The following is a 27518-nucleotide window of genomic DNA, read 5'->3' as shown; positions in this document are numbered from 1 at the left end:
AAAAAACTGATATCTGCATCCGCGCAGCATCCATCTGACAACGAAACACACTGTGAAAGGACAAGGGAAAGTAGCAAAAACATAGCCACACAGCGATGTTTAATATATCTCGTTACAAAACTTCACCATTATTATAATTGTTTTATTCACTTGGTATGTAGTTTTATAATGATATTTTTATAGGAATCTTAATGAGAAAGAGAGGGAGGGAGAAGAGATAGGAAGGGGGAAGAGATAGGTAGGGGGAGTTTTATCAAATATATATGAAAAGTATAAATATATTTGTGTACGGAGTCTGGGACATTAGTGTGATAAACGAGAATAGTGAGACTGACGAAATGCCTACCTACAAGATCTGAGGTGTGCCATGATCTTGATGGACGGCACGCCAAAAAGAGGGCATACCCAAGTAATGAGAATTAAGATAAGGAGAGGGTGGGTGGGGGAAAAGCGTTACCCTGGCTCATGCATCGCACCTGATGGTGAGCGGTAGGGGGTTAAGTAGTTCCCCAGACTCCACCCACAAATACGGCCATTCCCATAGCCTCTAACACATATATATATATATATATATATATATAAAATAATCACATATACACTAAATACTGTTCTAAAAGGTTTGGGATTATGTTGGCATTTCCTCTTTTTGACAGGAAATTTTGACCATTAAAATAACATGAAATGGATCAGAAATACAGAATTTTAATGGAAAACATTCATAGGTATACAGAGGTATTCACTAATCCAAGTTTAAAAGGCTAAATGATGGTTAGAAAACCCCTTTGCAATTATGTTACAGTTAGAGATTTTCATGAAAACAGCTAAGTGACCCCAAACTTTTAAACAGTAATATATATATATATATATATATATATACACACACTCATATTTGAATGACATTCCTCTAAATAGTAAAGTACCTATTAATTTTATTTAACATTAGCAAGTACACCATCTATGTTGAAGCCACAAACTCACTCTAAAAATTCCTCTAATAAGAATTGCTGTAATCTACTCGGACCGTTATTAGAACATAGCGGGCGTACTAGAGCATCTAAACTAAATGACTATTTTTTGCACTGAATTTGTAACATTAAAAGGGAAAAGTAAGTGTTTTCGAGTGAGATCCAAACAACTGTGCACTTTTTATATTGTTACATTAGAATGTTATGTAGTTTGTCATCTAATAACTGCCAGTGCTTATGCATTCACTTTTATGCCACCAGACTTTATACGGCCCTTTTATAAATGGTCATTGAAAATAGCATTCCAATCTGAACAGGATTTGTAAACTATGCGTTTAGCCCACTAGTGCCAATCATAAAACAACCAAAAATCTTTCTAAACAGATTGTGAGGATACATATTTTTTTTATTTTTTTTTTAAAGGCACACAAACTGCTGGTTTTAGGGTAAACAATCTCCAGCCCTGGAACATCCGTCCAATAAAAATGCCCTTCTGCTCTGGTTTAGAAGCCAAGCGGTAACCAAAGTGGTTTTTTGTGACTTGTCAAGCGCTATCGGAATACAAAATCACATGCGCCAATAAAATTAAAAAAAATTTAAAACAAAAACAAAACAAAAAAAAAAACACAAAAAGAAAGTTAGATGCCAGCAGCTGCTCAGGCATGCCCCCCTCCCCCAGCTGAAAGTAAAGATATAAAAAAAAAAGTAAATAAATAATGTTACTGAAGAAGCATATCTTTTAGCAACCAGTTTGTTTTCTCTGCATAAGATGAATTATATTTTAATTAAAATAATAATAATAATTAATATTCATATAACTCATAACGTGAATTATATTAACTCAGGGTTATTTTGAGAAATTCTTATTAGTCTCTAATTGGTTACGGCAGTTATAAGAAGAATTCACTCTTTTACCAAAAATCTAGAGGAAACAAAAATCATATATTATGGATATTATTTCAAAATATCGGACTTCATTTGCAAAACAGGGACATTGGACAAAACGTAACAATGCTTTCCTCCATCTTTATATTACGTCTTCTAATCTTGTAAGTTTACAAAATGGAAAGGGGGGAAAAAAACAAACCTTCAAATGATTCAGACAAAAGCTTTTAACTCAACACATAATTGCAACAAAATTACAATAATTGTACCAATTAAAATAATCCTGAATGAACAGTTTGTCATCTTAATGTTCCGATGGTTTATAGAAGGATCTACTTAATTAGCTGAAATTTCTTTCCAGTGTTGGTATCAAATGTCATTTGTTAAAAGTTGAACGATTTAGAAAATAATTTAACAAAGCGATTTCACAAAAAACACCAAGAAGCAGCATTTCCCCCTTTTCAGCAGAATAAAGCAAGCAGATGTGTCATCAAATTACTATAAAAATAAATGAGGCTTTTTATGGAAAAAATAAATTTTACTACTTGCGCTGGAAAAGAAAAAAAATATATATTCTAGTTTTCTAGTTGTTTTACGCAATCTGAATTCCTTAATAATAAAATAATTGTGTATCATTTATCTCCTGCTGCTATCATCATGCTGTAAATACAATTGGCTCCCTGTCCCCACATCCATACGTTGGAAATTCAACGGATATTCTCAGCAACTCAGCTTCAAGATGTTAAATACGAGTGAATGAATATAATAGAAGATGTGTCTCCTGCATTGTATGAAGTTTTGTTTGAAGGCATGAAGAGAATGTATGATTTAATGTAAAGCGGTTCATTTTGGGATAGTCTCATATTTGATCTATACATCGATGTAGCAGAAAGATGAATATATCTATTTTTTTATTTTTTTTTAATCACTTAGTATGCTTCAGAGGTCCTGCTTCTCGTCCTTCACAGTGTTGCTGCCTTCAAGGTCACCGTTTCATTCATAATCTTTGCTGCTTGGTATGGAAGAGGCGGCTTGATCTGTACATATGATTTAACATTCCCCATTGTCTTCCAGTGATCAGAAGAGGAAGATTATGGTTCCTTTCTTGAGACAAGCTCCTTAGGAATTGAATGCCTCCTGATGTCATGACATTCCCGAGGATGCTCCATCTGGTAGCTTGGTTCATCTCTGAACTTGGAAGCACCCCGGTCCTCCCTATTGCCACACTAAGCACCTAGCTTCATTCTTTTTTTCATTACACTCAAATCTAAACCAAAGCAACACAACTGTTCCTCACTCTAACTTATGTAGTGCAAATATAAGTTACCCAATATTTATCATTATGAGGTAGCACTAAAAATACATAACAATTAGGGGAGCAAATGGCTTACGCGCTCAATACACCTAAAGCACGTATAATCAATAAACGGCAGGATACAAAAGAAAACATTTTATTCCATAAAATCAATACACCATCTATTTTACGTTCTCAAAATTGTGCCAAGTTCCTTTCTCTCCACAACGCATTTCACCCATTGCTGGGCTTCATTACAACAGATGTTATCTCTGTTATATACATATTGCAATAATATTATATATATATATATTGCATTTTCATGTTTTACTTGGAGCACTTATATTCGGTGATGCAAAATATAAAAGGTACCATTTATTATATGTACTTTAGGTGTTTTGGCACGCAACCCATTTGCTTTGTGTTGTATATTGTCTTTTTAGCTGGCTGAGACACCAGAGAGGGGGCTGCAGCTATTGCGATTAAGGGCGCTGTGCACACATTAACATTTTCCCATAAAAATTAGGGCCGGTGGTAAAAAACGTTAGCAGACTACGGCTACATAGTTTCTTTAATCCATCAATTACCACCTCCATGCTAGATCCTCCTGTACCCATCCGTTACCGTTACAGAGGGTCTTTGCTACTGCAGAACACCAATAAGTTGGTTGCACCTCGAAGTCGTAAGAACGATCAGAATTAAAGCATTTTATGCAATGAGCTTATGGTCGTTCACTTTAAATTATTATACTAGCTGTATTTTTTATAAACATTCTTTGGTGTAAATTGTGCGCAGTTCCCACGTGAAATCTAATTTTGGGGTATTGACAAGGGTGTTCCGTTAACAAAAAAACTACTGATGGGACAGGGAGACATGTACAAAATTTACATTCATGTGATCTTACAGCCCAGAATAACCAAGCAAAGCACCCTGGGCTGTTTTCTACCCTTTTCCTTTTTTTTCTAAATCTGATTTTCTGATCTAAAAGTCAAGACGATTCTGTAAAACTTTTTTTATTATGTGTAAAGCGCAAACAAAGCTGTTTTTGCCTTTTCCCCTGCAAGGTTTGGCTACAGAGATTTATGATCACTAACTGATTCATCAAAGCCACTTTCCATGACTTATCCTAGCTATTTAATAAACAGGATTAAAGTTATATCAACTAACTTTTTTAAATCGAGCACACAGAACACACGCGATTAGAAGATGTGTAACGGTGAGATAGACAGTGTTATAACGGCTCTTTAAAAGGTACCGGACTTTGTCACGTAGTTTCCATTTTTTGGTGTAATAGTTTAAAAGATGGCATAACTAGCAAAGCTACACAATTTGCTATCTGGAAGTTCTTCCTCCACCATTACCTGAGCCAATCAGCAACTTAATGATTGAGGAGAGGTTCCACAATGGGGAGAAATAATCATAGTACCATAGTAATTTAGGTTGACTGAAGTCCATCAACTCTTCTACTCTTAAATTAAAAAGAGTTAATTCTTAGGAGGGTTTGGGCATCGTCAGTACTAGGTATGTGTTTAATGTGGCATTTAATTACAAAGGCATTGACGTTTGGCAGAGCAGGTGAAACTGCCTCCCACCCAGATGATAAAGCCTGCTTTATGTCAAAAACATATCAAGGCATCTACTTACATAAAGTGTGGACGGCCGTCATCTTTCTCTATAACCTGAAAAGTACTTTAATAGACCAGTAAATAATAATAAAAATGCTCTCATATTCTGACAAAATATTGATGATAAAATAATGGCATAAGGAGTAATAATTTTGACTGTAACTAATTGTGAACTACCTGTAATAGAGTGTTCACACATTTTCCCCCCAATCTCTCCATTTGAAAACAATGGTAATTGTAAAAAAAATAAATAAAAAAAATTATATATATAATTTTAATTCCCTCTTTTGTCCTCTGCATGTAAACAAAGTTATTGCGCAATAAAACCCAGTGTTACTAAAAAATCTCACACAGAGAAAGAAAATACACATATAACTGGTAATTGAAAAGCAAAAAGATGGCGTTGGATGCGGTGGAACAGGATCACTGCTCAAATCTCATTACGTTACAAGAGCTGAGGGACTACATGCGTCTCTTCCACCCAGCAATGGTCTGGATTATGGCAAAGACGGCACGTCAGCACCTGCATGAATGGACTAGGAATGGAGATTATATTAATAAATAAGAAAAAAAGCAAGTCTAAGTAAAATATGTTCGGAACATTCAACAGAAAATGACTGGAGAGAAAGGACGAGGGATGCAAGCACTTGGTGGTTCGTTGTTTGGAGCAAATATAGGTCTCAAATATTTAATATTAAAGAAAGGAAAAGGTCTGTTTTACAAATACATAAAGCTTACATATACGTCCCTATATGTAACGGGAAACAATTCACTACACAGCAATACACATAGTGGCTTTTGTTTCCACTTAAAAACTTCATTTCAATCTGGTCATTACTCTGAAATATAGATATTATCGTGTTTTCGCTTTTCCTGATAGAAAGTCTTTGCGCTCTAAAGCTGCTGTCCCTTTAATTAAATGTATATGATGATTTGTTAGTAACAAACAGCATTAGAAGTAGTTTAATATCCTCAAAGTAGCCAAACAACTGGCACACGTTTCCGTCAGGGAGCTGTGACAGAATCATATGGACCTCAGGAGGGCAGCTAATGTTTCAACCAAAATTACATTGCATATGGCTGCCCATTATTATGGCGGCATAAAGTAATCGGTGGAAAACAGAGGAGGCTCACAAAGAAGTCTCTAGCCGGCAGGCCAGCTGGCACACGAAAAATACCTTGTTGATGCGTGACGGCACCTAAACATTAACCCGCGGAGTCTCGTGGTGGGTAAGGAACTGTCCATCAACACCAGTTAGGCACTACGTCAAGCCACAGCATCATACAATGCCCAAGGCAAGAAGAATATACAAAGGGGTAAGAAATAAAAGATTAAGTAAAAGGAATAAAAATAAATAAATAAAAAAGGCCCAATTTATGCTAAATATGTTTCTTTCATGGGGGGGTTCCGCTGCATTATCTTAAATATCCGACAATCAGTATCTCTTTGTCCAGTGGAAGACTAAGTAAAGGTATTCCAAACTTAGCTTCCTCGCCCGATAGCCCTGTCTAAGTCATTTATGGCTAAACACTCCAAAAAATGGTTATAGCTTTAAAAATCTCATACTCTGTTTAGGAGACGTACCCCTCTTACAAGGTACTATGCCATCATTTTGCTTTAGGCAATGTATCCTAATGACAGGTTGATTCACTGAATCCAATCCATCATGAGTTCTGGGTACATACATGGAAAACAGGGGGTTAATTATTTGAGGCTTGTGGGGGCACCAGGGCAATACTTATAAAGAGCCAAACTCTAAAAGGTGGGAGAAAATGTGTTTGTGTTATTGTTAATTCAGTATATTGCCAATATCGTTATCTGTAATCTTGTATTCTCCTTTATTGTAACAGCACTATGGAAAACGCCGCTGCGCCATAAATATAACCGCTCTACATTTACAACTCAGTTCTTTAAACGTTCTGTGCGCAGGATTTGGTGTAAACGGCACGTACACAGGAGGAGATGTCGTGTAGTAGCTTAAAATCCACACACAGGTAGTAGACTTCCTTATGACTTTGTGGGCGATGGTGTCCTGCTCGCTATTCATATTCCAGCCGCTGATTGTAATGTTTTCGCAGGCAGCACCCACACAAAGCACGCTGGGGGGGGGGGGGGAGATAACATGCAGCAGCGGATCTTACTCTGATAAAGTGCGGAGGAATGTGAAAGGGGACGGACAGACATGTCTCTGTTTATGTGCGAGGCTGGTACTGGAAAGGATCGCCTGGCAGGAGGATTTTAACTGTCCACTCTAAATGCTGTCATTTCCCATCTGCTCCGGACAAGAGGCAAGGAGATGCAGCAGAAGGGCAGCCCTGCACAGACGGAGGGCTTTTATTTATTTCTCTAATGCCTTTTAGAGGCCAGAAATCCACAAGAAAATCCCAGTTAAACCTCTTACTCCCTCCCCAAATCAACTCAAAGAAATCCGAGGCTTCCAGGGAGCCCCCGAAACCGTGACTTGGAAATAGGAAGGTTCCTTTGTGCTAGGGATGGGAAGGTGCAATCCCAAGCCAGCTAGCGGCTACCTGATGAAGGGATTCATTCATTCACATAACCGCACTGCCTTGTGAAATGTTCCATGGCTCCTTGGTTGTGCCGAGCCCTGCTGCGAGCAGTAAAGATCCAGGGTGTGAATGAATGAATGAGCCTTGAATGTTGTAAACGGCAGTCCCTACGTGGATGTAATATAAGAACCTGCATACTGGTTAGTTGCCAGAATCTGGCTCAGCGGTTCATGGCTGAGGATGATAGGGACTGTAGTCTATACAAACATATTGGGAATTTTAAACTGTTGCATTGACATGCAATTCTTAGCTCCTTACACCGTTACACTAATAAATATTTATAAAATGGATGTGGGATTGTGTGCATTATCAATTCAAGATCTAATTTTTGATAAATGTTGCTGTAAAACATAGTGATGCAATCTCTACTCAATATTTATTTTAACTTTTTTAGATTGATTTTAAATATCCTTTATCCTATAGTGATAATTATTATTTTTCTATATTTTTATTACACCACTTTAGATGCCCGATACAGTACTGCCCTCTGTGGGAATCTTAGAGACATGACACTTCAGAGATTCACACGTGTGCGCAATATTGTCAATGGGTGGAAAAGACTCATTATTGGTGATCAGATGCCATTTCAGAAAGGTTTTAACAGAGATATTTGTTAGAAACACTAGGATTGGGGTTTCTCACTTGGAAGTACTGGCCACATTTATAAAGATGAATTTTGGGGAACCTTCTAAACCTGGAGAAACCACTAGAATCACAAAAGGTGCCCTTTGAGGGTGTTCTAGCGTAGAAAACAGAGCAATAATGTCTGTTTTTCAGACATGAGTGATGTGTTTCCTTCACTGATCCCGCATCTATGACTTTCGTCGGAGTCGCTCCTGGCAGGTAGAATTGCCAGGCTTTCTGGGTGCCCACAAACAATGCTATTACCGCACATGAAATACTTTCTCCACTAATGTCCATGTCGAGTCAATGGAGACTTCACAAAGATCAAGTATGTAGTGACAGCGTGAATTTTACATTTGTCCCACAAGTATAAATCAGCTCATCAATGCTGTACATAAGGGCATGCAGTGCCTGTAATTATACCTTTCATAGATAGTCTTCAGGGTTGACTGGTCAGGGACACCCTCTGTTTCCTCCAAGTACAGGATGATCCACGAGGTTCTGTATGGCCACTGTTCAATCAGGTTAATCCAGGAGGCCAACCTGTCCCAGTTAAAATTAATCTGGTTGGCTCTGAGTAATCTCCCTGAAATGACCAATGGAGGAAAAGAACTTGATATGGGAATAACGTAACAGCAAGAGTGCCTGACATATTGTCAGTTCAACATGAAAGGCAAAAAGATTATCACATGCTTACCAGTTACTGAAACAATGTTTAGCAGTCTCCTCATTGTCTGTGGACTGATGTCACTGAACCAGTCCTCGGTGACTAGCAGCTTAGTGAGATCAAATGACATCTGTCGCGTTATGGTACGTTGCATCTGCCTTCTTCTGTAAGTATCCTGAAGGAGCACAAGCCAAAGAGTTCAACGTACGTAGGACACATCTCGCCTCCTTCACCATTCATCCATGGCCATGCTACAAAACTCTCTGCCCCCGAACAGTCTACCTAGACCGACTTAGTGCTCTCTGGTTTCCCCATCCCTCCAGAGCCGTACCACCATGCTTCATTCTACTCCTATCCACCTCATCACACCTTCCTACTGCCCCCTCTACTACCTATTACCATCAGTCATATTGTCTTCCATAACCGTGTTCCCCAAGTATGTACGCTGTTGTGTCCGTACGCATGTCTGGCCATGGCATGTTGAAGCAGCTCCTGCTTACCCGTCTGTTGAGGGCAGTCTTGCTGCCAATTTTCGCAACCTCTGCAAGGCTGTTCTGGGACACTCTTCTGTCACTATCTTCATGGCCACCTGCAAAAGCAATACAACTGAATTATACTGTAACCACACAAGAGGCGCATCATTTTAAGTAACAAGATAAAATACACAAATCAACGTGTATTCAACCTGCATCAAAAGCAGCATTTTCTCTCAATATCAGGAAATGCTTAAAAGAAGGGGTTTTATACAGTCGGCCAGTAGTCAACTATTTGTAAAATACTATTATCAGTAGGACTTTCTGGAAGAGGCTTGCAGGCGGGTTTAAACATCCAGCTCGTTACCTTTGCTATGCCTTACGAAGGAACAATCCCGGAAAACTTCTTGTGTCAGAGAGGACTAAATGGCAGTCAAAAAGATGATAAATATTACTGATTTAGCCTCGAGTTACACAGGGCTGCCCTATCTTACTAACATGACCTTCAACAAACCCGGGTGACTATTTTAGTATCAGGGGACCATCACGGCTTTGTGCTGCCCACAGACCATTCCTGCATACGAACCGTACGTGTAAATGCCGTCTCCTTATGCGCATCCTCTTATGTTTATTCATATCCTTATGATAAAGTAATCTGTCCGCACCGTGGTAAATACTATTGGAGCTATGTGGCAATTTTACCGCTCGACTTTTGCTAGAGATGCCGACTTGAGCGGAAGCCAGCATTTCATTTTAAATGATATTGCCCCCGTTAGGACGAGCACCATTAATATATAATTAATCAGCAAACAAACAACAGATGCCAATAAAGCCCTCCTGTCCAGAGAGATGAAGTAGCCTCACCTGCGTTCTCAAGGTATGGCAGGTCTCCATTGGTGACAGCTGCTACGCACAGCTTTTTGGCACTGCTGAGGCCGCGGCTGTTCAGGAACACGGGCAGGTGGACGATATTGCGCATGTAGTCATGACCGTTAATGTTGGAATCTCTCAGAACGCTGTTGAGATTCTGGTTTATTGCCTTGATTATAATGTGAGGGTCGCTTGCAAAAATGGCAATGAAAGGTCCCTTGGAGAACAGGATCCGAACCTTTAAGGGGGGGAGTTTAAAGAAAATAAGTGTTTTATTCCCATATCAGATATTTCATAAAAATAGTAAAAAAAACTAAAAAAGTAATTCAGTAATGCAGCAGAATCGAATACCTTTTCTCTATGACCAACAAGCCTCACTGATAATGAACAGCAGTACTTTAAGATCTTATATTTCACCTTTTCTGTTCAATATAACACCTATATTTTTATTATTATTTTTAGTTCTATAGTGCCAATAATGTAAGCGAAGCTCCTTGCAGTCCATACGTTCAATGGGTCTGACAAAACTAGAGTTGACCAACCAAGACAAACGGATGCTTTATGTAAAGATGGCCCTGATCGCAAGCTTATGCTCTAGAATGGATAGAACATAAGGTTAGAGAGAGAGGGAGAGACAGCGCTGTAAGTGAATATCAGCGTTTCATTAGCGGCAGAGGAAGCAGGTTCTTGCGCATTGTACGCTTCTGTGAAGAAGTGGGTTTTGAGGGTTTTCTTGAATACTGAGGCGGGGATGAAGGCCGGAGGTCAGACGGAAGCGAGTTTCAGAGGTATGGGGGCATTATATATATACACATATACACACACACACACATTACAACAACATTAGCCCTGTTCAGATATTCTCAGGGACTGCTTAATGTTAGCCTGCAGTCACACGGCGTAAGGGGAGAAATAAAGCTGCGGCTACAGAATCCAGGAGATATCTTGTCAGGATCAGCTGGCGTGAATGCAGTCACCCCAATAGGGCTGAGACTCACTAACAACATACTACACATTATATATAATTATATATAGCATGTGTCGTATCTGCACACAGTTTAGTTTTACCAAAACGGCAATCTGTAAAGACAGACTCACCCGAGAGACTTCAAACCTGGAAATCGTCTCTGAAAAGACAATTATTTATGCAACAAGACAAGCCATTTTCACACATGCAACAAGCAGCTCTTTCCAATGCAACAAGGCAGAACTTTTTGACTTTGTTTAAACTTGACCCACGCATAGGTTTAATAGAGAAATCACAAGATGTCATCGGGCCAGAAACACCTCAAGCCGCATGTTAAAGAATGTAGAGAAACAGAAAAAAAACAAAAGCAGAATTCTGATCGACGTCTTGGGTTTTCAGGAGAGAAGTACAATCAGATAATAAAACAATACTACACCATCAAAATTATACCCAAGCTTCTCTAAAGATGATCTCCTATATAAACTGACCTTAAAACAAATCATTCATTGTCTCGAACGTCACATGCAGTAAGCGACCACGCATGATAAAAGAGGGATTTTGAGGGTGAACACGAATGTACTATGAAGGGCCAACCAGAGGGAGGTCCTTGGTTGGACCTGTATGATCATTCTTTAATTGAGTAAGGCTCGTTATGGATTGAGCTATTCACTATACGCCCCTTCTCGACCCTTCCCAATGCATAGTGAGGTCAGGGAGGTGAAATCACATCCGTCCGGTAAACTCTCACTTTCGGGAGTCCCTCCCTTTGTTCAGTTTAGCAGCATATGGAGCGAAGGAGGAACGAGACTCTTGTACCGAGCTAGGGGACGTACGTGATATCCTATGGTGACAGCACCGTATCACAATCAATCATGCTATCTGTCACTCCATACCACGGCACTCTGGGCACAAATTCACAAAGTACTTGTAGTCGGTTAGATTTTAGCCGTAACGACCGTGTAGCTTGTCGGCACGACTTCCAGTATTGTTAATTACGACAGTAAAACTGCTACCAAACAGCGGTGTTCCAGCATCCCGAGCAACAGGACCGTGCGTGCTTTCAAAGGCAGTCATTAAAAGACGACGCGCCCGCTAACCGCTCAGTGGCATCATTTATCACCTCGATTGATGCTCGTTTTAGTTCACGGCTGAGCGTATCTCATTTTGCTATCGGTCGTGCAGGAAAGGATGATGGGGGCATGCCGGAGAGATGCCGTTAGCGGCCCGCGCGGGCTGAAACGGATACAGCGTCTCCCAAATTCTCATAATAATGCAACTAGGGCTGCAACTAACGATTATTTTAATAATCGATTAGTTGGCCAATTATTTTTTCGATTAATCGGATAAAAAAACTTTATTTTTTTTTCAATTTAAAATAATGTAATAAAAAAACGTACAATTTACACTTTCATCTCTTTATTGCAATGGCCTCTCTCTCTCTCTCTATTCACCTTCTTATTTTACTGACATAATAATAAGAGCTACAAGAACCCAAACACTGAGTTTCTCAAACTAGGTCTTAATACAAAGTTATTAGTAAATATTAATTCATATGTTAACTATTTTTCATATTTAATAAAAACTTGTTAAAATTTTCTTTTATTTACCAAACTGCCCCCGGTTATGCACATCTGGCCCCCAGCTTGCCACTCTGCCCCCATATATGCCTTATACCTCTTATATGCCAGATTCCACTGTGCCCCCTGATATGCCACTGTGCCCCTGATATGCCTTATACTCCTTATATGCCAGTGATATGCAACTGAGCCCCCTGATATACCTTTTACCCCCAGATATGTTTTATGCCCCCCTGATATGCCTAATATCGATATGCCTTATACCCCCTATATGCCCTGAAATTCATAATACCCCCCATACACCACTCTGGCTCCTCCCCCTCCCAGACACCACTCTGGCTCCTCCCCCTCCCAGACACCACTCTGGCTCCTCCCCCTCCCAGACACCCGCGATGCGCACAGACAGCCTCCGTTACTGCCCTTCACTTACGCTGAGGCTTCTATGAAGTCAGTAACGGAGTCGGGAGAGAGGCAGAGTGATGTATGGGGGGGGGGGGTCAGAGGGGTGTATGGGAGAGGGGAGAGAGACGGAAGTGAGAGACCGGTCGACAGTGAGGGGAACCCAGGTCCCCTGCAGCGTTGCAACCTCTTTTTATAAATCGATAAAAATCGATACGATTAATCGATAATGAAAATCGTTGACAACGATTTTTCATTATCGATTTTATCGATTAGTTGTTTCAGCCCTAAATGCAACAAAAGTAAATCCCTTGCGATCAATGGGGAGTGCATAAGACACGTTCAACCAAATGCCGGTTATAAAGGACAATCCTTGCAGACCGTTAGGGAAATTAGGGGAAATTCACATCATAATTAAGAGATGGGTTTATTTTCTCTTGTGGTGATAACCTAAGTGCGTAGTTATAGACGCAAAAAGATGACACTTTTTTTAATACAATTTTTTTGCTATAGACAATTAACCAATCTTAACTGTTTTTAAAATGTAGTCCTTATTAATTCAATGAAGGAAAATAGCTACAAAAACCTTCACTTAAATAAGTTAACAATATTGCTACAAAAATTATCGGTGTTCACCTTTCTGAAGAATTTTGCAGTTGAGAAAAGTCTAGAAATTAAGAGCAAGGGGCTACAGCTACGATATGTGTGCATTATATAAGCAAACTTTTAACACAATCACGTGGTAAGCATTGATCAGTTACTGAATCTTTCACTTTTTTGCTATACCGGATAAACGAAAACAGCAGCCCCAGCAGATAAAAGGATGTTTATTGGTAGAAAACAGGAATGAACGCTAACCTAGATTATTGGATCCAGCACTGAAGTTAACTCTTAAAGATGTTTAACACGCACGATAAAACTTATAATCATACATGAGATCAGTGCGTGTCGAGGTCATTTGGGTTTTTTTTTTCCCCCCTACAACAAAACCCTTTTGAGAGATAAAACTGAAACGTCCGATAGAATTTGAATCGCGCCACCACTAGGATAAAATATACATACCGTATCCAACATATGGAGAACTTTATCCTGCTCGCAGGCGTCCAGTCCGTCGATAATCACCACCAACCTCGTCTGGTTCTGTGTAAAGCTGTCGATGGTCTTCGCCATTTTAGCCATCAGTTCCACTTCACACTTTAGTACCTGCAATAAGAGTCGTCATTTATCACAGATATCAGAAGTAGCGGTCCGGGGTCTAGGTAATTATATTCAACTTGGCACACGAGACACTGGATAATATATCTCAACAAGAATAGCAAAAAAACTATGTTGGGAGTTAAATGATTTTTAAAAATGTTTTTATTTTGTCATTTATTACATATATTTGTATCATACCAAGTAATTCATCCTAAAGGTTTAAAGGGATGCTTTTTATGAGGCTTTGGTAAACCTATCTGACGTAATATTGTTAACATGTCCTCTATATGGCACATATACGTCATGCCTGAGATGCATGGTGAGCAGTAGCTGGCTGTACTGGGGGGGGTTTTATGCATCTCCCCACTAGCAGCCTGTATATTCTGCTGTATTTATTAAATCACTTTAATTGCAATTCATTGCAAATGATTAGTTATTTCTCTCATTCTATCGACATGTGTTTTTTGTTGCGAATCTGTTGCCACGTCATCTTTTACACCGGTAGTACATAGAACGTTCAGATTCTGAAGCTGTATGTCTTATGCAACATACAATAAAAGTTTTAGATTCAACTTCCTCCTACTGTTTGTTTACTATCAGTGCTAAAAACAAGGGTTAACTTGTAATTTTTAAAGATTTATAATTTGCACTTTCCATATTTTAATCTTCCTTATCGCTGTAACAGCCAACTACACCATAGGACCAATTTTGCAAAGATTTCACCAGAAGCCCATTTTCTTACATAATCCTCCCAATGTATTAAATGAGGTTGAGTATCTCTACTGGGATCCACTCAGATAATTCTAATGATTATAGCCGGCTTGTAATTCATAATTATGCGGAGCACAGAGTTGTACCCTAATTTCTTGAAAATATTTAGCGTTGCCACAATTTATTCAGACAGGGCTCAGACAGTATTTAATGTCAGCAGAACCCATTTACACTGGACACATCACAATAACAGCAAGCACGGGCCAAATGCAGACCAGCGGCCAGCAATTTTCCGGTGTGGCCTCTTTGGCAACCTGAATTTCTCTTTGTACAGAGAGCTCCCTCTGCTGGGCACTTGTATAACTAACACAATCGGAGGGCTCCTACCACTTCTACATGACGCAGAAATACTCCTGCTGATATTGCTATTGATGGAATAGCAGAATTTGCCAGGTAAATTGTAACTGAATAGGTTAATGGCAAAAGCAAGTTGAAAGCCCTATAATTGGAACAGTTGTGATTCTGATAATTGATTGCTCTTAATGAAGAATACACACATTTCAAAGTCATGGTGTCTCCATGTGAAAGCATGTGCCTACTGTAACAAGACCGTAGATTGCACTATATGCTTTGGTTCTGAGGGGTCGTACCTTCATGAAGCCTTCGCTCTTCAGCCGGTGAAGCCTGGATGCTGCACTGTGAAGCCGCTTCCTTTGGGAGTTTAGGACCGAATCCATGACCTGCCACCATGTTCGACAATTCAGGATGAGCACCAAGCCCACAACACAAGCCACGGCTATCAAGACAGCGTTGACCGTCATATTTTTCTGATCCACCTTAAAGATGGCCAGTAGGATGACACCGGCAAAGATGCACGCCATAATAAAGATGAAGATGACAAATGACGGGAGGCAACACGTCTTCTTCCACTTCTTTTTTCCTAAAGAGATCATATATTAAAGTTACGACTTTTAGTCAAAGATACTTCCCATTAAATAATTACAGAATATCCCCAGAGAGCACATCTGTATAGAATGTGGATCAGATGACTTTCATAATGGTCACTCTAAGAGGTTTTATTCATATGCGAACACTGACATGGACCTGCGGTGAAGTCTCAGAGTCTACCTTGTTTAGCAGAACAGGAACATATAATTGGGAAGAGTTTATTTCCCTAAGAAAAAGCTGCCCCAGTCAGGTTTAGCCACAAGAAAAGCTTGGACTGCCCTGCATAACACAGTTTTAAATCGGTTAGATTTCTCGAGTCCCCTCACTGCTTGGACTATTCACTATGCAGGGCCAGATCTTCTTGCACAGAGTGATAGTTTAGAAGGTATTTGGTTCAAAAACTACATAATTATTTCTCAGGAAAGCAAAGTTCTGGGGTCAAACTGTAAATGTCCTGAAGTTAGCTCCATTCTCCACCTTGCACCTTTACAAAGCCTGCCTGCACCACATGGATCTCCTTTAGCCTCTTAACGACAGGTAGCAATACTTACACATCACAAAAAACTAGTCCATGAGGACCAAGGACATACACCCTGTGTTGTTGGGTTTTGGCACTGGCAGGGATCAGATTGTCTCCCCACTGATGGCTGGGGCCAAAAAATTAAAAATAAACATATCACAAACTTTGGAAGAAATTGGAGATAAAATGGCTGCCTCAAAAGTGCCAAACTACCCTAGTAAAATGCCCTGGGTTATCTTCTTAGTTGTGAATAGTTTTATTGGGTGGTTTTGATATCTGTGACCACTATGAACTGCAACCATGCTAGATTTGAAAAGAAAAAAGGTGATGTGCAAATTTGTCTTTGTGTAGTGGGTGTCTTTGTCTTATAATAATAGATGAGAATCCTGGGCATTAATAACTTTTGGGTATATTCCACCATTGGCTCTTGCTCTGTACAATTTATATACATGTACAACTGCAATTTTAGATTGTGAGAAATAGTACAAACATGGAAGTTAATGCTACCCTGGGCCTTAAGGGGCTAAAGACCAAGTTGGTAATACCTACCTTGTGTTTCTTCGGTCTTAAACACCCGGAAGAGTCGCGTGGCTAGAAAACCAAATTCTCTTTCACAGGCATCAGAGAGCGTGGCTATCATTTCTGCCATCGACGTCTCTCCTCCCACACTAGAGAGACGATTGTAGTCCGTAAAAAGGAACCTGCATAAAATGAAAAGTTGTCAGGGAATGCAAAACTGGCAAGAAAGTGTTCCCACTCAAACTAATGGAAGCGCTAAATGCACAAGGGGTCTCTCCTTAGGCCCCCTGGAGATTTCACAGGAGTTAGTGCTGGAGGAGAGGTCAAACGCATCTACCGCCAGGAACCGAAGCTAGAGGACAGGGAATAATCCAAACAAAGACGATTCTGAGAAACCTTTTATGCATTGATTTAAAAAATTATATTACTTATAAGGAAACACTCAGCCAGGCTACGCATTAAAGTGCATACAAGGGCTGACATGTACCATTTTGTCCTCTATGTTGCCGTATATGTCATGTCTGACCGTGTCAGTCTTATATTTGTTATGACTCTTGAAGAGAAACCGTTGAATGGGATGCCGAGACACAATGGAGGGTGTCAAATCTAGTGAATGTGCTACAAACAGACACTCATAGGGAGTGACATTGCAAATACGTTCATTTCATCCACGGGAGAGCTCATCATACGAAGAAAAGCCTCACCTAACAGGTAACGCTTTTGTGGTTTGCTCGGGAAGCTCAGGGGGGTTCACAAACATCAGTTTCAAGAGAAGTTCAAGGTATCCAATTTGTCTGGCCAGACGGGTACTCAACACCCAGGCCCAGTTCCAATTTTCTCCTTCTTGTCGTCCACCAAAGTAAATAATAGCTGTGGAGTAAGAGACATGTTAGAGAATATGATGTATTATAGCAGCAGTTTCTTGAACCCATTCACACTTCTTTTTATAGATACAGAAGATAAGAGGTCTAAGCTCTTTCCTATTCAATCATTATATTAGTGACTAGCTGAACTGTAAAGTGTTGAGTAGAATTTAAACATTTGTCTAATGTGACAGACACGGCCTTCCACGTTTCTTCTTCTCTTAAGCTACCTTAAGTACTAGTATTTGTAAAATAAGGCGAATAGCGAATAGGCATTATGGTCTCCACCATGCACTCAAAGCTAAACAGAAAAATATACTAGTAAACAGTATACGTTACGTTATATAAACAGTACATTATATATTGTATATATTTCTATACCTACAACTAACGTAATTAAAACGCCTACACAAAATGTGCAAAGCAGGGTTGCCTTTCGGAAAGCTTCACCCTATTAACGTTGCATTTGTTAAATCTAGTGCCACTTTCTCCCTCAAAATCAGCAGATCCTACTAACTGTTCACTTGCAAAGAAATACGTACTAAAGAATATGTAGAGAAGGGCCAACAAGCCGAGTGCCACTGATATGCCCAGCTTGGTGTCTACCGTGAAGGCCAGGAGTAGCCCCAGAGTGCTGCACAACAGGACGATGAGGAACACAATGAGCCACGAGAACTGGAATAGCGGCTCGATCTGCTGGCCGGCAAAGGTCTTCATCTCATCTATAAGAGAAAGGGAGCCTTTATTAACACACAAATACACCATACTATTTAAATATGTATATCAAATATCTGTAGAACCTTTTCAATAAGAGGAATAACACATGTGAACAATTAAATACATTGTACAGTAGCATATATTGTATCCAATGAGCTTGCGTTCCTGTTGGCTTGAGTGATGTCCAGTAACCATAAGAAACTGACACCAAATGGTACCAAGCAAGTTCTCTAGAATAGTGGAATCTGTCATTAACCCATATAATAAATAATAAAGCAATAAAGCTTTTACAGCCAAGATATAAACATATTTTTTGTTCTACTGCTTGCCATATGTTCATAGTTTTGATGTTCATTAGTGCCCTATGGTTCACAGCAAATATTTCCACCAGCATAGAACACATACCAGTACGTTTGCAAACTTCTACCAAAAACATATATTTCTTCTAAACTGTATATTCCTACCTTCCAACTTTTTTAGCAAGAATGATTTCCCGCTCCCCCACTGAGCATAGAGTCCAACACAGATCGGGGGCTGCATTGTGGGCTCACTGAGAATGTCAGCTAGCGCACTGCTGTACAAGTCATAACCCAGCATGTCTCCGTCGGATTCAGTAGGGGACAGGTGTCCTATGGGAAAATAAAGGACGTCATATCACCATTTATAAGAGGAGATACAACACACAAAAGACAGGTAATCATGTAGAGCTTTTTGTATCGAAGATTAAATGTACAAGTATAAATGTCAACTTACTGGCACCAAATATCTGTGTAAGGATACTTTTCTGATGGCTGCAGTCAATATTGTAAGGCGTCTCCCCTGCTTTATTGGGCCTATACAGTAACCTTCCATCTTTTGGGTTCCGTAGAAGCAATTCTGCTAGCTTCCGGCTTCTACCGCGGATTGCAATATGAAGCGCTGTATCTCCTTTCTACAAAAAATCATTAAATAAATGAGAACCCAAAACTGTTGGGTAACCCCTAACAAGGGCCACGCTCTTGTGAGCTTACAGTATAATGTTTGTATGCTTTACAGCCCCCCCCCCACCTCGCTTACCTTATCTACTGCAGAAACTTTTGCTCCTTTGTCAAGCAGAAGTTCAACTACTTCAATATTTCTCATTTTGGTTGCCTTAATAAGCGGTGTGTCCCCATCCTGCAAACAAATTTGAGGATACATGAATTTTGGGTTTCATTTCAAGCATACGATCAAACTAGGGCTGAAACAACGAATCGATAAAATCGATAATAATCGATAATGGAAATCGTTGTCGACGATTTCCGTTATCGATTAATCGAGTGATCGATTCGTTGTTTACTTACCTCCGCGAGCGTTCCCCGCTACTGCAGTCTCCGCCTTCTTTTAGTTACGTGACGCGTTCCGGAGGTAAGTATTCTTCATGTCTGTGCGAATCGCTCTGTGCGAGTGGCTCCATTCGCACAGAGCGATTCGCGGGGGTGGGGGTGGGGTTTCAGGGGATGCAGGGCAGGGTGTGAGTGTGGGTGCAGGGCAGGAGACTGGGTGCAGGGCAGAGTGGGGGTGGGGATGCAGGGTGTGAGTGTGGGTGCAGGGCAGAGTGGGAGACTGGGTGCAGGGCAGGGTGTGGGTGTGGGTGCAGGGTGTGAGTGTGGGTGCAGGGTGTGAGTGTGGGTGCAGGGCAGAGTGGGAGACTGGGTGCAGGGCAGGGTGTGGGTGTGGGTGCAGGGCAGAGTGGGTGCAGGGCAGAGTGGGTGCAGGGTGTGAGTGTGGGGGCAGGGCAGAATGTGGGGGCAGGGCAGAGTTGGAGACTGGGTGCAGGGGCACAGTGCAAAGTGCTGGGTGCAAAGTGCCAGGGCTGGGTGCAAAGTGCCAGGGCTGGGTGCAAAGTGCCAGGGCTGGGTGCAAAGTGCCAGGGCTGGGTGCAAAGTGCCAGGGCTGAGGCTGAGGCAAAGTACTGAGTGCTGGGCGCAAAGTGCCAGGGCTGGGCGCAAAGTGCCAGGGCTGGGCGCAAAGTGCTGGGTGCAAAGTGCCAGGGCTGGGGCAAAGTTTCTTGAACAGTAATAGTCCACCTCTTTTCAGAATGTTTGGGGTTATTTTGTTTCATAAATATTGTGTTTGGGTTCTTGTACTTTGAAAATATTGTTTTTTATTGCATCATAACAAAATAAGAATGTTAATGTAAATTTTAAGTTGTTTTTTAACATCCAGTTCATTAAATTATTTTAAATAAATGAAAAATTTGCATATTGTTTTTTTTTATCCGATTAATCGAAAAAATAAATCGGCCAACTAATCGATTATTAAAATAATCGTTAGTTGCAGCCCTAGATCAAACTACATTATTTTTAAATCCTTGCACAAACCATATGCTATTAGAGAGAAAACAAATCAGCTTACATTAAACAAAGCCATCAACTCAACATACAATCCTAAGGAATACTGAGAAGACATAGCGTACAGGTTAACGCATAGCAATGAAGCTCGTCAAATTCACCATCTACTCAGCCCTAAAGTGAAATCACCAAAGTAAAAATACGTATTAATTATAATTTTTCAGAATGAAAATAAAATATGATTCACTAGTTTAAAATAGTTTGTTGATATTCTGATAAATGTTTTACCTTAGTACTTATTTCCGTGTCAGGGTTACACTGCAAGATATCCCGCACCATGATGGCATTTCCTTTCTCAACCGCCCAGTAAAGAGCAGTCTTGTTATCCTGCACAAAAATATATGTTTATTAACCAGATTATTGTAAAACCAAGGAAACGACACAATACCAATAAACTCAACCCTTACTTGGCCTCGGATGTCTATGTCAGCATATTTGTGCAATAATGCTCGAACAATTTCAACATGACCTCCGCGAACAGCACCAATCAGAACGGTGTCTCCGTTCTGTAACAGAGACAAAAGATCCATTAGAACCAACAGAACAAAACCCGCCACAAACTCACCCGCTACCCAAAACCCAGCCCTGTCTGAGAACACTTACAAATTATCTCCTTAATCTGTTTACCATACTTTCTATCTTTTAAAAAAAAAAAAAAAGTTATTTTGAGTCTCCTTCACACACAGACCCTGGGTACCTCTCCGTGGACTAAATGTCCTTACTTTCTATAATTAGTGATATTATCCATAACAGTTACCATACAAATTTACTTTCACACCCAATTTTAATTAATTACAATATCTCCTCCAAATGTGGTACTGCAGCCAATAGCTGAACTGACCACAAATCCCATTACCATGTTTTTGCCCAAATCACTACGGCTTTATCTGCAACCAGACTGAAGAACACAAAGAGACGTGCAGTAATAATATACTAACCCGGTCTGGGATGTTGACATATGTTCCTGCATCGAGCAGGTCTTGGACGATTTCTGTATGTCCCTCTTTTGCTGCAATGGCCAGGGCTGTATTGCCATCCTTATCTGTTAGGTTCACATTAGGGTTCCTGTTTAAAATCTCCTTGACTGTGTCGGTGTAGCCGCCTCTCACGGCTACAATGAGAGCCGTCATTGAATTCTGGGAACCAAAAACATAAAGCACTTAAGGACCTTTCAGTAGAAGTAAGGTGTCCAGCAGTAATGAATGCAAAAGCCACAAGATGTATATCTTACATAGAAGAGAGGGTGTCAAGTTATTCCTTCTAAAGTCCCTTGAATCTGGCAACCACCAAGAATATTTACACAGTGCACTACAGAACAAGCAAGGATTTCTTTATGTAGGTTTGATTTCCTAGAAGTGAATATTGTAGTCTAGCACTGACGGGAGTAACCAGGGGTATTATGGTGAAACAAAAAAGCAGAGTTTTGACACTTTACTCACAGCTCCTTCTTGGTCAACGTCAGCTCCCATCTGCAACAGGGACTTGACACTCTCCAAGCTTCCTTTTCTTGCGGCCCAAACAAGCGGTGTGGTTCCATACTAAACACGAAAAAACGTGCATCAATTAATTGCAGAAATATAATTGGCATGTAGATCAACCATTTCCCTGTTCCTTCAGGTGAGCGCCAGTCTACATTTGGAGGAGACACTTGGATTTCATTCAAATTATCTAAAGAGTGGACAAAACCATGGTTTATTTCATTTTGTTCCAATAAGCTTCCTTGATCTGCAGACCCGGAGGGCGCCATTGTCATGTGATATTTTGGATGACTTTCCCTACTCGAAACACCACAATGAGCCATTTCTTTATGGCAATAATATGAAGTCTTGCTTGTACAATTAAATCATTTCATCCATAGACTTTCATCAGTCAAAATGTCAGGCTGGGTGAATAACTATAAGCCATTGCAGGATTCAATGTGTTTGTCTAATAGATTGTGCAAAAATAGTCAAAACTGTTGATTTGGTAGGAATTTCCCTGTAATTTTAATAGTCTCATTTGGAAAGCATTTGTGTAAAAAAAAAAAAAAATACAGAAAAGGTCTTTGGATCTTAAATATCTGAGATACAAACCTTGTCTGAACAGTTGACTTTTGCTCCATATTGCAGTAAGAGTCTAACGATGTCGGAATGACCTCTGCCCGCCGCCCAGATAATGGGATAAACGCTGTATTGCTGAAACAAAGAGAGAAAAAACATTTATTATAATCCATATAATTACATCATTGCGATTTTTTAGGAAAATGTCTTAAGTATTCACGTAAGAGTATCAAAGGCGAATATGAGGTTTACGTCTCCTGCGTGACCACAAAAATGTATTGCATTTTTTTTTAATTCATACTTCCACGGAAAGGGCTTCTGTGTCTTAACAAAAAGAAATGTTTGGGGCTGAGATGAACTCGACAGGAATAAGCAGTTTCACCCTGGCAGTTTATTTTGGGCATCGTTGGTTTTTCAAATCAAGATCTCACTTGTGATAAACTCAAAAGGACATTTGTTGTGGAGGATGGTGGGTTAAATTAACAAAAAGGTATTGAGCCGGTGGAGTATTTATCTCAGACATTGCTCTAGGTCTCCACGGCAGCGGACAATCTCTACGAAGCCGTCCTCTGTGTTGAAAGTCATTTATATCCCAGCACTCCACCTCATAACAAAAGCATCCATTAAGCAGCAGCAACACCCTAGAGCTAGTCCAGAAAACTCCGGAGATAAAAGCCGTCACCTGCAAGCAACCATGGCTTTATGAAGAAGAAAATGCTTACCAAGAATGGCTTATTTTTTCACTTATGGTCCCCCTACTGGACACACTAACTGCCTTAACAAAGAGCAGATTTATGGGTGCCGTCTAGGTTTAGAGCAAGCTGCCGATTTTCCTTCCCACACCCCAAAGGAGGCAGACGTTCTGTGGGGCAAACGTGTAAACGTCTGCTCACCAGACAACACGGCGGCTGCGCAGCGTCACTTGGGTTTAGGGTTCGGCTGCCGCATCTGAGAATTTGTTGAGAATTTGTTGAGTCCTGCGTTAACATGTTTGACACGAGTGAAGCCATCTCACCAGGCCAGTTATGTTTGGGTTAGCACCCTCCTCCAGAAGCAGCTCAACAACTTCGGTACAGCCTTTGTAAGAAGCCCACATAAGGGCAGTCCAACCCCCCTTAAAGAGAGAAAAAAAAAAAAAAAAAAAGAATAGTTATGAGAATAACCGCATTACCAGAAAAATAAAACTACATCGACGATATATTTTGTCATTTTCTAGGTATGAGAAGAACTGTTAAGCTAAAAAGTTTAGCCTACAAATGAAAGCGTTTGTTGTAATACAAAAAACTCCTTTACTACAATACAATACACAGCAAATCTGGAACGGACTACCAGCCAGCCGCTCCCAGGACCTGAGGATCATACATGACTATTCTATATTATTAGCCAAACAGCCCTTGCCTCAAGGTGCGGTCCAGAGACCCAACATTTAGGGAAAAAAGTTACACATATATTCTACTACTATTTATAAAATAATGTTTTACTCTTTGGCGTTTTTGCACAAAAAAGTATCCTGGACACACATCAATGAACATTTTTAGTGAAATAGCTGGGGAAACAGCACAATAAGGTTCAATCCAGTTTTAAAACTCTTGGGAATACTTATTTATACATTTCAGAAAACAAAACTCTATTCCCAGGGTAGACACAGTGAGAAATCTCAAAAGAAACCATTGTTTTAATGAAATAACCCTCAGCCCAGTGAATTAGAATAGAATTAAATGATCCGCGCAGTACCATATCACGATGCTCCAGGTTGGCATTGTTATTCAGCAGCTCCCTTACGATATCCAAATGCCCTTCTTTTGCAGCGGAGATAAGAGCAGTCCAGTTATCCTGTGGTGAAAAAAAGAAGAGTAATAAGTTTACTACCAGAGCCGCAGCGCTACACGGTTCCTAAAACGAACCCACGCCATCACATACCAAGTAATCATACCAGGTAGACATTGAGTGAGTGCGCGGCGTGGATGCCGAGAGTATGCCGGAGGAAAGAGGCGTGAAGAATAAATACCTGCTTGTCGTGCCTCACGTGTAACTAAATTACTGCATACACCCAGGGCAAATTATAGGATGGTCAGGACGGTTGTTATGCTGTCTCCACTTTATGTTAACTCTTAGGACGAGTGCTAAAAATAAAGTTTGGGCGCTTGCCTGTCACCATGGCAGCTTTAAATATCATCAAGGCTGACTAAAGCTAACTTTTTGAGTTTAATCATTGCAATTACTTTAAAAGGTATTTATAATTTAATATCAAGGGACTATATTAATTCAGCTCTGTGTTCAGGAAGAACCTTTGATGAAGAGGACCCTAAGATAAACAAGATATCATGGCCATCAGTTTGTCACAGTACACTAAAGCAATAAGCCAAACCCAACACTATGGTGTCTTGAGACCGGCAACCACAAGGCCTGAATTTTCTTCCAAAGATCTAAAGAAAAGAAAATCCTTTTTTTCAGATGGGAGTTTCTGCCATGAGCAGCACAATACCGTCCGAGCGGGATTAGAGGATTCCCGATGGAAACGCCGAGAGACAAATCAAGGAGACTTACAACATCCTCTACGTTGCAGTTTGCTCTTTTCCTGAGGAGCTCTTGAACGATTTCCAGATTCCCCTGTTCTGCAGCCAGCATCAGAGCAGTCTGTCCGTTCTGAGAAGAGAAAATAACAGCCGTCACCTTCCTGAAGCATCTTAATGGACTCCATTTTTTAATGACCTGGTACAGTGCGGGACACCTGCAGAAAATTTACTTCACTTCAATTACTATTTAGTAGGAAGGGTTACGACACTTTCTGTCGGCACCATGTGTTTATACAGTAAGCACAATCCTTCACGTCTCTGTTTTTCCCCCAGTCTCCAACGAGCCACCTGACAACTAATATGAAAAGGGAAAAAAAACCCGAACAACTTTAGAAAGAATCTGCCCCTCCAAAGCAGCACAATACTCCCTCTCCATACGCTGTCAATGTATTTTAAAAAGATGGGTAGGACGGCATCAAGAAAAAAAAAAAAAAAAATGTCTCATGAATATTACTGGAACATTACTTTTACCTTGATGCTGTCCTATGACACATACATCCTAGGACAGCTCCATACATTCACCAAAATATACAAAGTAAATTGTGCATCAAACTCCGGACGTTATAATTACTTATCGGTTAATTTGAACACTATTGAGTCAAGTATATATAACACACAGTGTATGTGTATCTATATATTGTGGGGATAAGGATAAGAGACGGGTATAAAATGGGTTTGTCATAAAATGGTTGAAAATAACATATTAAATTAAAGAAATCATGTAACAGATTCTGCTTAAATCAGCTGATAACGTGTGACCAACAAGTTCCACATGTGGAGTGTATTATGAGTATATATATATATATATATATATATATATATATATATATATATATATATATATATCATAAGATTTATTAATTGTTTTTGAATAATGTTCCATACAGCCAAAAAGTGATTCAGATAATCTCACAAACATTTCCATCTAACAGCTCTTTCCAAAAGTATATACAACCGTTGTTGAATAGGTCAACTAAAAAACGTAATTATGTTTATTCCCAGTTTGGAGAATACCCCCTTCTTCACGTCTCCAAACAGTCCTGCCGGCACCATCGCTGGAACTAAACGATTTTCCTCAGGCTGGGAAGTATTCACCTCATTTCTTTCATCCACATCCTTGCATTTTTCCAGGAGTGTTTTCACGGCAGCCATATTACCCTCCTCCACGTAAACCAGGAGGTTCTGAGCACCCAGTCCGGCCATCTTCTCTCCGTTCACAGTCACGATCTACTGGTAAAGACAGAAATACATGAATATATTGAAATGTGCGTCTATACACACTTCACGTTATCACAATGTAAACATTCGTAGGTGTTGGATGGCAGAAATATTCTGTATATATTGTTTACATCACATGGAGATCAGTTCCTTCATGTGAGCTTTTACAAGAAATCCCATCAATAAAGGTGACATTACCAGAACTGAATGACACCAACACGCGTGTTTACATTTAAGTGTAATCATATGTTTTAATGCATTTTATATAAGTCACATGGACAAAAACATGTTTTTCTACCTAAAATACAGTGCTGTATACTGTGATGTACGTTAGCATTGATAAAACTTATTTTATCTGCGGACTTGGAGGCGGCCATTGTTGTCAGTCATGTGATATTTTGGGTGATTTCCCTCCTCTACACCACACTGAGCTGATGCTTTATGGCAATGCTAATGAAGGCCATTCCTGTAGACTTATTGGTCAGAGCGTCTGGTTGGGTGACTAACAATGAGCCATCGTATTGGTTAAAAGAGTCAAAAACCACAAATGGCTAACATGCAGCTACATGAAAGCATTACATAAACAGCACTATATTTTTCACAACATACTTTTAATCGGATGCTAGTAATATATATTACATACATATCCCCTCCCTGTATTAATCTATGCCACTTCTGATTAATATAAATACATGTTTAGAAAAATAAATATTGGAACAATCATTGTACTGACAATGCCTTTGCTACGCCAGATCTGGAGTCCATACTGAACCAATGCGTTTAAGGAAGTCCCATTCCAACTTTAACCAGAGGGTTCCTCTGAGTAATTAAGACCGAGACATTCTGTTGTTCTATTCTTATCTATTACGTTTCCAATAGATTAAGCCCAAGATAGTCAAAGCACATACAAAAAAACCAAAACAC

The 27518-nt window shown here is 40.0% G+C and overlaps 1 protein-coding gene across 5 annotated transcripts in view; it reads right to left on the bottom strand.

Annotated features, from left to right (window-relative positions):
- LOC149288375 (kinase D-interacting substrate of 220 kDa-like) overlaps positions 1-26579 on the bottom strand; it is a 43611-nt gene extending 17032 nt beyond the window's left edge. For all 5 annotated transcript variants that reach the window (XM_089491839.1, XM_089491838.1, XM_089491840.1 and 2 more), the window contains exons 1-21: positions 26472-26579; positions 25348-25446; positions 24535-24633; positions 23816-23914; positions 22834-22935; positions 22201-22299; positions 21700-21897; positions 21169-21267; positions 20990-21088; positions 19446-19544; positions 19143-19320; positions 18854-19018; positions 18215-18394; positions 17514-17679; positions 16840-16991; positions 15473-15762; positions 13977-14117; positions 9966-10209; positions 9129-9217; positions 8659-8803; positions 8385-8547 (exon numbers count right to left, since the gene is read on the bottom strand). In XM_089491839.1, coding sequence (XP_089347965.1) covers positions 8385-8547; positions 8659-8803; positions 9129-9217; positions 9966-10209; positions 13977-14117; positions 15473-15762; positions 16840-16991; positions 17514-17679; positions 18215-18394; positions 18854-19018; positions 19143-19320; positions 19446-19544; positions 20990-21088; positions 21169-21267; positions 21700-21897; positions 22201-22299; positions 22834-22935; positions 23816-23914; positions 24535-24633; positions 25348-25446; positions 26472-26579 — 3014 coding nt within the window. The remainder of the gene's footprint in view (positions 1-8384; positions 8548-8658; positions 8804-9128; positions 9218-9965; positions 10210-13976; positions 14118-15472; positions 15763-16839; positions 16992-17513; positions 17680-18214; positions 18395-18853; positions 19019-19142; positions 19321-19445; positions 19545-20989; positions 21089-21168; positions 21268-21699; positions 21898-22200; positions 22300-22833; positions 22936-23815; positions 23915-24534; positions 24634-25347; positions 25447-26471) is intronic.
- Positions 26580-27518: the final 939 nt, after the last annotated feature.

Source organism: Sceloporus occidentalis, unplaced genomic scaffold, assembly GCF_023333645.1.
Source record: "Sceloporus occidentalis isolate IW3139 unplaced genomic scaffold, rSceOcc1.0.p SCAF_52, whole genome shotgun sequence".
Classification (NCBI taxonomy): Eukaryota; Metazoa; Chordata; class Lepidosauria; order Squamata; family Phrynosomatidae; genus Sceloporus; species Sceloporus occidentalis.
Note: the sequence above shows the minus strand (reverse complement) of the source record. Positions and strands in the feature narration are given on the sequence as shown.